Raw genomic sequence first — 12,356 nt, forward strand, 5'->3', positions numbered from 1 at the left:
AGGAGCCCCTGTAGGAAAGAGCCTGATAGCAAGAACGTTATAAAACCTTGGACACAACGTATTCACACATTAAAATATCTAAAGAGCCGAAGCCGGTGTGGCTCAGTGGATAGAGCACCGACCTGCGGACTGAAAGGTCCCGGGTTCGATTCCGGTCAGGGGCTCGTACGTTGGTTGCGGGCACATCCCCTGTGGGGGGCGTGCAGGAGGCAGCTGGTTGATGTTTCTCTCTCATTGATATTTTTCTTCTTTTTTAAAAAAAAAAAATATATTTTATTGATTTTACACAGAGAGGAATTGAGAGGGACAGAGAGTTAGAAACGTCGGTGAGAGAGAAACACCGACCAGCTGCCTCTTGCACACCCCCCCACTGGGGATGTGCCCACAACCAAGGTACATGCCCTTGACCGGAATCGAACCCGGAACCTTTCAGTCTGCAGGCCGACGCTCTATCCAGTGAGCCAAACCAGTCCCGGCTCTCATCGATATTTCTAACTCTCTATCTCTCTCCCTTCCTCTCTGTAAAAAAAAAAAAAAAAAAAAAAAAAAAAAATCAACAAAATATATTTAAAATAAAATAAAATTAAAAAATATCTAAACAGCAAGAATGACAGATGAGCACCTGCTACAGTCCCCCCCCTTGACACGTGATCCTTCTCTCTGCACAATGTCACGTGTCCTCTACCGGGAGCAAGAGGGTGGGATTGCGGGAACCACTGCCATCACGCAGGCCCGGAGGTTTAAATTAGCTTCACTTTTTCTTAAAACAAAGAAGGGAGTAGTTTAAAATCTCGCAGCTTTACCTGATGAGGTCCTGAACGCGGCTGTGGAAGGCTTGGGAGAGCTGGTTTTCCGTGTCTCTGGCCGAGGTCTGTGGTGTGGCCGGCCGGCTATTTCCCACTGGTCGGTTGGCAAGCAGGCAGCCAAACACCACAGAGCTGACTTTAAGAAGATCAGCTGTCAAGCCTTCACACACTTGCTTGTTTGTATTTCTTCCCAGAGTAGCATTATTTTCATCTGGGACATAGACCTAGGAGGAAATAAATACAGTCATTATGTTTCAATAGAATCATCAAAAATGGACAGAGATGATGTGAAAAATTTCTGGAATCATAAATAATTTTTAAAAACATATGTTTTTATTGATTTTTTTTTTTTTACAGAGAGGAAGGGAGAGAGATAGAGAGCTAGAAACGTCGATGAGAAACACCGACCAGCTGCCTCTTGCACACCCCCTACCGGGGATGTGCCCGCAACCAACGTATATGCCCCTGACCGGAATCGAACCTGGGACCTTTCAGTCCGCAGACCGATGCTCTACCACTGAGCCAAACCGGTTTCGGCTGGAATCATAAATAATTTTGAAATTCTAAACTTGGCTATCTGAATGTGCGAGCGTTGGTTGTGAAATCAGATTGCTGAATTCAAATCTCAGCTTTGCCATCGCTAGCTGCTTGACTTTGAGTAGGTCTACCTCCAACCTTCAGTTTTTTTCATTTGTAAAACAGGGGTAACAAGCTGAAACCGGTTTGGCTCAGTGGATAGAGCATCGGCCTCTGCGGACTAAAGGGTCCCGGGTTCGATTCCGGTCAAGGGCATGTACCTTGGTTGCGGGCACATCCCCAGTAGGGGGTGTGCAGGAAGCAGCTGACGGATGTTTCTCTCTCATCGATGTTTCCATCTCTCTCCCTTCCTCTCTGTAAAAAAATCAATCAAATATGTATTTGATTGATTTTTTTACAGAGAGGAAGAGAGAAGCATAGAGAGTTAGAAACATCGATGAGAAACATCCATCAGCTGCCTCTTGCACACCCCCCACTGGGGATGTGCCCACAACCAAGGTACATGCCTTGGACCAGAATCGAACCTGGGACCTTCCAGTCCGCAGGCCGATGCTCTATCCACTGAGCAAAACCGGTAAAATATGTATTTGAAAAAACCCCAAAAAACAAAATAAAAACAGGAGTAACAACAGCACCTACATCACAGGGTTTCTGTGAGGATGAGACGAACTAGCACTCGTAAATGTTTAGCTCATGTGTGGACCTATAGCAAGTGTTCAATAAATATTACTTATTAATTTGAATAAATTATATTAAAATATGTATGAAATAAAAAATAAGCCAATTGGTAAACTGACAGCAGCATCAAATCTAAATTCCTCTATTAGGATGACATTTATAGGTCTTATGACAAAATGGCAAAATAGTTTTTCCTAACACACCGGGTCATATTCAGATCTCTGTAACTAACGGCACCATACGTGACCCTCACATTACCCTTATTATTTAGACACACTTGCCTTACGCTCCTCTGAAGTTATTAACTACAAATCAGTGTCACTGCTTATGCTCAAAATGAGAACATCAAGTATCAAGAAGAGCCGGGCCGCGGTGGCTAGGTGGTTGACCGTCGACCTATCAACCAAGAGGTCACGGTTCGATTCCCAATCAGAGCACAGGTTGCGGAGGGACGTGAAAATTAGTCACAGGTCAAACATTACCTTTCTGATGTCTCTTCCACAAAAAAAAAAAAAAAAAAAAAAATAGGTATCCTTGGTTGAAGGATAAGAAAATATTATATTTAGGTTTGCTGGGATAATTCTGGGTGAAATATATGTATTATTTGTACACTAGTGTCCTGGTGCGCGGATTCTGCACACTGAAAGGAAGGTAATTGGAAGGTAGCGGGTGGGTGGGACTGGGTGACAAGGGGTTGGAAACACCCTGGAGCCAACCTCCTGTGGCCCCTTCCTGGCCGGCCACACCCATGGCTCGAGGGGCGCCTGTGGAGTGAGTGGGGTCCCTGCAGCAAGTGGGGTCCCTCAGCCTGCCCTGGGGGGACCAGGCCCAAATTGGCTCTCTGACATCCCCAAGGGGTCCTGCAGTACAAGAGGGCACTCTGCAGAGTTGCTGTCGTCCAGGTTGTGGAATGCAAACATAAGTATGCAGTAACCCAGATTCGGGGAGACAGCGCCCCAGAAACGATATATAACCCAAGGCCCCGTGAGGAATTGGGCTCCCCCCCGCCCACTCTGGTTTCGGGGTGTGTCATGCAAGAACTACTACTGCCAAGCTGCAGCTCCTGTGTTGAGTGTCTGCCCCCTGGTGGTCGGTGCATCTCATAGTGACCAGTTGGGCGGTCGGAGACTTAGCACATTATTAGCCTTTTATATATATAGATTATAAATGTCACTTCTTTATCTGCCCTCTCCAAAGTAAATCGAGTATAAATATATATGTTAATCCTCACCTAAGGAGTGTGGATATTTTTTCCATTGATTTTTTAGAGAGAGTGGGAATGGAGGAGACAAAGAGAGAAACATTGATATACAATATAAGAGACACACTGATTGGTTGCCTCCCCCACACACCCCAGCTGGGGGTGGGGATTGAACCTGCAACCTGGCTACACGTGCCCTTGACCAGGAATCCAACGCAAGACTCTCTGGTGCACAGGCAAGTGCTCTAACCACTGTGGACACTGGCCAGGCCAAATCAAACATATTTTTATACTCATATTCTCTGTCCATAACTGATAGCTTTTCTTTTTTTTAATCATCACTTGAGGGTATTTTTTCCATTGATTTTTAGAGAAAGAGGAGGGAGAGGGAAAGACTGGGAGAAATACTGATGTGAGAAAAAGCCATGGATGGGTTGCCTCCTGCACACGCCCCGACCAGGCCTCAGGTTGGGGAGGAGCCTGCAACCGAGGTACGTGCCCTTGATTGGAATTGAACCCGGGACCCTTCAGTCTGCAGGCCGATGCTCTGTCCACTGAGCCACACCGGGCAGGGCAAACTCACTATTTTATAAACACCATTTTGGATCTATAAACACAGATCGAAAAGCTTCTCTGACAACCTGGCAGTCAGACAAGGCCCCTGCGGCCTCGGGCTGCTCAGGTCTGGGTGAGCCGGGGCCTGGGCCCGGCCGTCCTTTCCTTCTCATCATGACTCCTGTTCCCAACCGTCTAAGTCAGTCTCACCCTCAACTCAATCACGTCATCCTGGTTTTCCACACTTTTTTTCTTTTTTCCTGATTTCCTCATTTAGTGTTGATTCTTACCACTGAAAATGGAGTTTTCTTTGGCTTATTTCCTCCAGGAAAGAATTTCAAAAGTAGCTGAATTTGTTCAAGGAGGGGCTTGTCTTTAGTGAAACTAAAAGTCCTTTCTTTCTTTAAAAAAAAATATATATTTTATGAGGAAGAGAGGAACAGAGAGTCAGAAACATCGACCAGCTGCCTCCTGTACACCCCCGACTGGGGATGTGCCAGCAACCAAGGTACATGCCCTTGACCGGAATCAAAGTCGGGACGCTTCAGTCCGCAGGCCAACGCTCTATCCACTGAGCCACACCGGTTCTGGCTAAAAGTCCTTTCTAATCTTCAAAACGAGATTTGAGACGAAGAACCTTAAGGAGAAGGTTTTGCCCTGTGCAGCATCTCTGCCCAGCTGGTATCGGGGTCACCTGCCGGGGTGAGAACCCCGTGCTTGTGGGACACTGAGCGGTGACACGCACCTGAGCTCTGTGTGCGCACAGACTAGTGCTTGAGTTTGCACTTCCGGCCGCCCAGCTGCCAGAAGGGGCCTTAAAAAAAAAAAAAAAAAAAAAAAAAAAAAAAAAAAAAAAATATATATATATATATATATATATATATATATACACACACACATACATATATATATATATATATATATATATTATTATTTTTTTAAATTGATTTTTTACAGAGAGGAAGGGAGAGGGACAGAGTCAGAACCATCGACGAAAGAGGATCACGGATCAACTGCCTCTTGCACGCCTCCTACTGGGGATGTGCCCGCAACCAAGGTACATGCCCTTGACAGGAATCGAACCCAGGACCCCTCAGTCCGCAGACCGACGCTCTATCCACTGAGCCACACCGGTTTCGGCCAGGAGGGGCCTTTGGGGAAGGCGTGCAAGCCCCCTCCTCCGGGCAGCCCAGGCCCCGGCCTATTGCACACCTGGCCTCCCTGAATCTGGAGCACATCCCCTCCGGGTGGGTGGTCTGCGGAGGGCCTGCCTGTGCCCTTCCCAGCAGGCCCTGCGGCTAAGCACAGGCCTGGGGGAAACACAGCTCTGAGCGTGGGCTCCTGGGACCCGCCTCGGGCAGAATGCAGTACCACAGCCTCTGTCTGCGGACAAAGGGATTCCCTTCGCAGATTTACGCAGAGCACACTGGTACCGTCACTGTCTTACCCTCAATGTGCCAGCAAACCACAACTTGGTTTCGTGTGTGTGTGTTCTTATCACACAATCTTCCCTTTCCATCTTTTTTATTTCTCCATCTTCTGCCGAAGGGAACCGTGATCCAAAGGAGCCCTCGGGACTGAAGCGCTGTGTGCACTTATTCCAAACCCATTCCGAGGAGAAACCCAATATTTATGGGACCAGGCCCCCGAGGCAAAGTGTTTTAGCAAAATTAAATTAAAGTCAGTATGGCTTTTAAAAGACAAGCTCACATTCTCCCCGCGCCCCACCCCCCCCACTGCCTCCTACCGCCAAAGTGGTTTCAGGAACATTCTGAAGTCCTTTTTGCAATGCGGAAAGATGCTTTTATTAGCGGTATAAATCCATCCTCGGTAACACGATGCCATGAGAGAGAAAATTACCTTGGTAGTCGGGGGTAATTCTACCCAACGGAGTTTTAGCCCTGTGAGGTCGGGACTGCCTGTTCTTAGCTGGATGGCGTGTTTTCAATGGTCAGAAGAGGAGTTAAGTTCAAGGAGAACCAGCGAGACTGGCTGTTTAGAAAGCTCCTGCCGAGACGCTGAGAGTTCAGGGGGGAAGAAAGGACGCTCGGAGGTCCCGGCCGTGGACACAGCCTGCACTGTGGCCACTATTTTTTTTAAACTTATTTTTAATTTTTTAATTTTTATTTATTTTATTATTTTAAAAAAATATATTTTATTGATTTTCCACAAACACAGCTCATGACGGATATTAACCAGGATGGCCTCCCGGGCCTGGAAGTATCAAAGGAACCTGATTGGGAATGGCTAGTAAGTTTTCAATATTATCTTTGTAAAATTTCTACAAGCAATACTAAAGAGGATATACTATTTTATCCCAAATGTCGCTATCCTTTTAAACATATTTAGTATGCCTTCCAGTCTGTTTATATATTTTATGCGGCCGAAGTCCTGAATGATATAATTTTTGCAAACTTTATGGCACATGCTTATCAGTCACAATGGTTTCAAATGTCTTTGCCACATTGCTGAATCAGATTCTTCTGCTGGTGTTTCCTCTGGCGCAGTACAAGCCCCCAAGCTCACAACCCAACGGGGCCTCCCACCCTGTGCCCTGCCCATTGCCTCTCTAGCGGCTACAGCCCTCCTGGTTCTCTCCCTGAACCCTCTTCCCAGGCGGCCCCGTGACCCGTCCCACTTCTCTGGGGCTCTCCCTATTCCACCGCACTGAAGCCTCTACACACACCTCTTCCCTCTCTCTCTCTTTTTAAAAAAATATATTTTCTCTCCCTGTGCTCCTTCCAAGTCAATGCTCTCAATCCCCAGGGCCCTGGGCAACCCCTCATCTGCTCTGTAGCATCGTAGGTCATGTTGCATTTTCTAGCATTTCATATTACGGAACCATAAAAACAGGTAGACAAGGCGGTGTGAACCGTTTTTCCACCACAAACGTCCCCCCTCTGTAACTAACAACCATTCTGCAGGGATGCTTTTTGGCTGATGGAAATGAACCTGACCCGTTTCCCCTCATTTCTTAGGTGCCCTCTCACTTCGCTGATAGTCTCCTTTGCTGCCAGAGCCTTTTAGTTCGACGTGGTCCCATTGGTCTGTTTGTTTGCTTTGTCGCTTATGCTTCTGGTGTCAGATCCAAAAACACCACTGCCAGAACAACACATGGAGCTTTTTCCTCGTTTTCTTCCAGGATTTACGGCTTTAGTCCTCTCCAACTTGACGTCCTGGGGATGGTGCGTGATGAGGGCGTGGCCTCCTTGTGCGTGGCATCAAGCTTTTCCTGTTCTGTGGGCCTATTTCCTGTTCTGTGGGCCTATTTCCTGTTCTGTGGGCTAGTTTTCTCTAGTTTAAGGTGACCAGACATCCCGATTTTTAAGACGTTAAAAATCGGGACTGTCCCGCCAAAAGTGGGAGGTCTGGTCATCTTACTCTAGTTTTACTTTTTGAGGTTTCCACAGTGCTTTATTGTTCATTACTTTAACAATGTTTTCGTGAAGATGTTCACATATTACACACCCCCAAACACTTAAAAAATATATATATTTTATTGATTTTTTACAGAGAGGAAGAGAGAGGGATAGAGAGTTAGAAACATTGATGAGAGAGAATCATCGATCAGCTGCCTCTTGCACACCCCCTACTGGGGATGTGCCCGCAACCAAGGTACATGCCCTTGACCGGAATCGAACCTGGGTCCTTTCAGTCCGCAGGCCGACGCTCTGTCCACTGAACCAAACCAGTTTCGGCACCCCCAAACACTTCTGCCAAAATGCCTGCCTGTTTTAAATAACACTGAGGAGCCAGGGGCAGCCATTTCCCTTCCCGATGAGGCCCGCGGGTGGCGGTGGCCCGCCGGTAACAGTCCCACTGACGCACGTGCTTGGCCGTCCACTCACCGTCATTTTGTCAAGCGCGTCCTGAAACTGGTTTCCGTGTTCAAGCATGCCCAGGGCCACCACCTGCAGTTCACATTCATGTGTGAGAAAGCTTCTCTGCCATGTTACGGCAAGAACAGGAGGTCTCCTTCAGAGAGGCGGTTCCCGCACAGGCTGCTGGTGTTGCGGTCACATCCTCAGCTGTGCGAGAATACTGGCTGATTCCTGGGCTCAGCTGCTGGCTTCCCCTAAGGCAGTGTTTCCCAAAGTGTGGTACGCGTTCCCCCAGGGGTACAGGAAGAGTTTGGTGGGGGTACGCATTGCACCGGAGTTTGGTGGGGATACGCACTGCCCCGAGCTTAGCTGCGCCTAATTCTACGTTCTCATGAGTACGAGTGGTACTCAGCGTTCCAAAAATTATAGAAGGGTACACATATGTCAAAAGTTTGGAAAACACTGGCCTAAGGTGACGACATGCTGTTCCCCATCATTGAGGCCTCCTGGGCAAGCGAGCTGCGTCCCCACAAGGGCCGCACGGCGCCAGAGGGGACATGGAAAATGGACCCGGAGAGTGCGCCTCCGCGGGCAGGCCCTTTTCTCTAATTCTCATCACTTCCTCCCGTATGCAGTCTCTGAGCTTCGTTTGTCTTTCCGTATTTCCTGGCTCCTTGAGTGTAAAGTTAGGTGGTTGGAGACATGTCTTTCTTTAAATACTGAGCCAATTCTGTAAATCTTATTTGAATTGTCCAACCTTTTCACTCTTGTCTTTTTTCTGGTCTAAAAATCCCACATTATCTGTAACTGTCAGATCTTTTAAGTCTCCTCCAATCTGTGCTAGTTCTCTGATCTCTCCTTGTCTTTCAAGACACTGACACTTTTGAAAAGTACCGATCAGTTATTGTGTAGGATGCCCCTTAATCTGGGTTTGGAGACCTAGGTCTGCCTCTCGGCTCTGTGATTTACTAACTGGGCAGACTAACAAGCCAACCCCTCTGGGACTCAAGTTTCCTCATCTGTAAAATGGGATAATAACACTGACCTGATGTTTTAAAAATTAAAGGAGGCAATATATATGAAAATGCCTGGAATATAAGGCCGTGCAACACTAAGTCTTTCCCCCTGGTCCCTCCTTTTTAACTATTTCTGATAGAATTTTGTGCCAAAATGTCTTGCCCATATTTCAATGCCTTCTTCTTCTTTTTTTTAAAAAAATATATATTTTATTGATTTTTTTTTTACAGAGAGGAAGGGAGAGGGACAGAGAATTAGAAACATTGATCAGCTGCCTCCTGCACACCCCCTACTGGGGATGTGGCCGCAACCAGTGTACATGCCCCTGACCGGAATCGAACCTGGGACCTTTCAGTCCGCAGGCCGACGCTCTATCCACTGAGCCAAACCAGTTTCGGCTCAGTGCCTTCTTTTACAGATAAAACCGTATGCAATTTGGCCTCAAGTGATGAATCTGTGTCAGCACGACAAACAGCCATTGCTGTGTGTGCAGCAAACAGTTCTACGTCTCACTGTCTGGATGCCTGCGTACATGGCGTCATCACACGCTTTCTGAGTTTCAGCAGAGACATGTGAGGATCCATTGACTCACACGTATGTTCATCACCGATGTACCGAATCTATCTACAGGCCCCTTGTTAGGGTCCTGGTGACAGTACTACCGTGTTTCCCCGGAAATAAGACATCCTCCGAAAATAAGACCTAGCGCAACTTTGGGAGAAAAAACTAATATAAGACACTTATTTTCGGGGAAACAGGGTAAGTCCTTGCTGATTTTATGGCCAGTAGGGGAGACGGACAAGTAAATGGGTCGTTACGATTCAATGTGATTTGAAATAGGATGAATTCAAATTCTAAGTAAGGTTACAGGGAGAACTTCTTTTTTTTATTTTTTTATTAAAGAGCCAGCCCTGTGTGCACTTAGTGGTTATCTCAATGCTGGCCTCGAAAACAATGCTGTTCTATCCAATTTAAAAAAAAATGCACCTGGCATGGTATTGAGATTGTGTACATATCTGGTCTCTGGCCTGCAAGGTCTGACAGCTACGTTTATCTTCATCATTCTTCAAACGGGCCGCTAAAGCAAACTAGAAAGCAACATTTTATCTAGGAAGAACAGCAGAAAATTCTAAACAACAGTTTGTTGCGGAATGGGGGTTTTCCTTCTCAGAACCTTTAAAAATGCCCTAAAGTGGGGCAGTCGTGTAGAATCCGCCTGCGTGTGGTACTCTTGTGGCTGCCCTGGCCAGTTCAATAAATTCTTGTTTGCTTTTTAAAATAAATTATCAGCCTCCGGTGGTCTTATTTTGAACCCAGGGTCCGACCCCACAACATGATTAATTCTACGGAAGACGTAAGCTGAGGCGTATGTAAGGAAGCCGAGGCTGGGCCTGGGGAAGGCAGTCAGGTGGGGAAGGTTTCAGGAAGAAGGGGCCATTGTGTTCCGGGCAGGCCTGCAGAATGTGCAGAGATTAACCAGACGGGGAGGAAGGAGAGCGAAAGACACGCCGCTTGGAAAGAGCTCTTACAACTGCGTGCTGAGCCAGCCCGCCGGTCCTGAGGAATAAATACATCGCCTGCTGTAACTCAGCGGGAGCGCCACGTGTGCTGGGACCTCAGGGACTCAGAAACCTCCCCAGGAAATTTCTGACCCGGGCTGTGTTCTGGAGACATAAACCTTGGACCAGCACACCGGGCTTACCTGTTTCCACATCTGTGAACTGGAGTCACAACTTACGGTTACAATCGGCTGCTTGTTCCCATGTCAACAGTAAAACTGACAGAGGCATTTCTTGCTTCAGAAAATAAAAGTGAAGGGCCGTCAAATATTCCTTTGCACACGGACCCTTCGGACTGAGCTGGCGAGAGGCTGGAGGCCCTCCCTGCTCTCTCCCTTCCCTGCACTCACTCTTGGGGTAAGGTGACTGGACATCCCGCTTTTGGCGGGACAGTCCCGATTTTTAACAATGTGTCCTGCGTCCTGAGGAACTCATTGCTAAAAATCGGGACTGTCCCGCCAAAAGCGGGACGTCCAGTCACCTTATCCTGGGGCTTCACAAGTTTGGCTTTGAGGCCAGCGTGCTCCAGAGCCCCCGTCTAACCAGTAAACATATGTCTTGGCAAGTGTTGCAAGAATACTATCACTCCCGGCGAGCTGAGGGGAATCCACCAGGAGACTTTCAAACAACGGCTTCTCTGCTGGCCCCCGTTTCACTCTCCCAGGCACCTCTGCTCTGTTTCTCCTCTGGAGAGTGAGCGAATTCCTTTCCTTTTCTCCGAGGGAATGCATCCTCTCAAACTTTAACCACTTCTAACCCACAGCGGCCGCGTGACGTACCGTCAGCTGGTGTGTCAGGAGGTCCATCAGGAAGGTGATCTTGTTGCTATAAAGCACGTCGGCGCAGTTTTCCGGGCAGTTGCTGCAGGTGAGGCAGTAAACGTTGATTGCGTTGCAGAGAGACCTACCGGGAAGGGAACACACCTCGCGTGAAACCTCAGCGGCACTTCTCTCAACGATTAAAACACATAAAACGAATGGTACAAAGCCACAGGCACGGAACGGAATTCTCTGGAAACAACCAAGTATAGGGGCGAGCCCCCCACCACGTGTGAAAGGCTGCAACTTACGCCCGAAGCCTGGTGTTCATTGGCACCTACCACAGGCCTGACCGATCCCTTACCCACAGGAGACAACGGAACACGCCACCCGTGTGTGTGAACAGTGTAATGCACATGTGTCAAACACAAGGCCTGCGGGCCAAATCCAGCCCGCCAGGCCTTGCAATGTGGCCCGCACCGCGCTGTCATCACTGCACTCCGCTGTCAGTTTATGACATTGTCAATTTATGACTGTTCAGTAAACCATTCGGCCCGCGATTTAGGCTGGATTTTAGATTTTGGCCCCTTCTCTTATTGAGTTCGACACCCCTAGTGTAAGGTGACCAGACGTCCCGCTTTTGGCAGGACAGTCCCAATTTTTAAAAGCGGGACTTTTTTAAAACACCACTGGATGCGGGACAAATTGTTAAAAATCGGGACTGTCCCGCCAAAAGCGGGACGTCTGGTCACCTTAGAATAGTGTCTTAACAATCCTCATAACCTGAGGTCAGGTAACGCCTGGGAAGTCTGGGATCTGAGTGTCTTTGAGTCACACCCAGAAAAAGGACCTGCTGAAGCTCTATTTAAAATTTTTATTGGAGGTTTTGATCTTTTTCTTTTTTAAAAAAATATATATTGATATTTTATTGATTTACAGAGAGGAAGGGAGAGAGATAAGAGAGCTAGAAACGTCGATGAGAGAGAAACATTGACCAGCTGCTTCCTGCACACCCCCCACAGGGGATGTGCCCGCAACCAAGGTACATGCCCTTGACCGGAATAGAACCTGGGACCTTTCAGTCCACAGACCGACGCTCTACCACTGAGCCAAACAGGTTTTGGCTTGATCTTTTTCTTAATGATTTATGAGAATTCCCTCCTTATAACTATAACAAAGGGTTCATACATGTTCGGAATATTTCCTCCAGTTTACCGAATGCCTGTCATTTTGCTTATGTCATTTTCCAGGTATTTTTATGCATGAAAGCTACACAAATTTTTTCTTTAGAATTTCATTTTTTCTTTCCCTTCCCTTTGTCCTTTCAAAACTTCTTCATTATGATACGTCTGTAGCCAGCCATTTGTATTTATTTTTTCTTAAATTTTACCACCACGTGTGATCATTTTATGGTTTCATAATTC

The 12,356-nt window shown here is 47.3% G+C and overlaps 1 protein-coding gene across 4 annotated transcripts in view; it reads right to left on the reverse strand.

Annotated features, from left to right (window-relative positions):
- The window catches only part of SCAPER (S-phase cyclin A associated protein in the ER), a 160,606-nt gene that overhangs the window by 33,881 nt on the left and 114,369 nt on the right, over positions 1-12,356 (reverse strand). For all 4 annotated transcript variants that reach the window (XM_084869028.1, XM_084869027.1, XM_084869026.1 and 1 more), the window contains exons 25-26: positions 10,954-11,077; positions 804-1,030 (exon numbers count right to left, since the gene is read on the reverse strand). In XM_084869028.1, the coding sequence (XP_084725154.1) occupies positions 804-1,030; positions 10,954-11,077 (351 nt within the window). The remainder of the gene's footprint in view (positions 1-803; positions 1,031-10,953; positions 11,078-12,356) is intronic.

Source organism: Pipistrellus hanaki, assembly GCF_964339955.1.
Source record: "Pipistrellus hanaki genome assembly, chromosome: 21".
Lineage (NCBI taxonomy): Eukaryota > Metazoa > Chordata > Mammalia > Chiroptera > Vespertilionidae > Pipistrellus > Pipistrellus hanaki.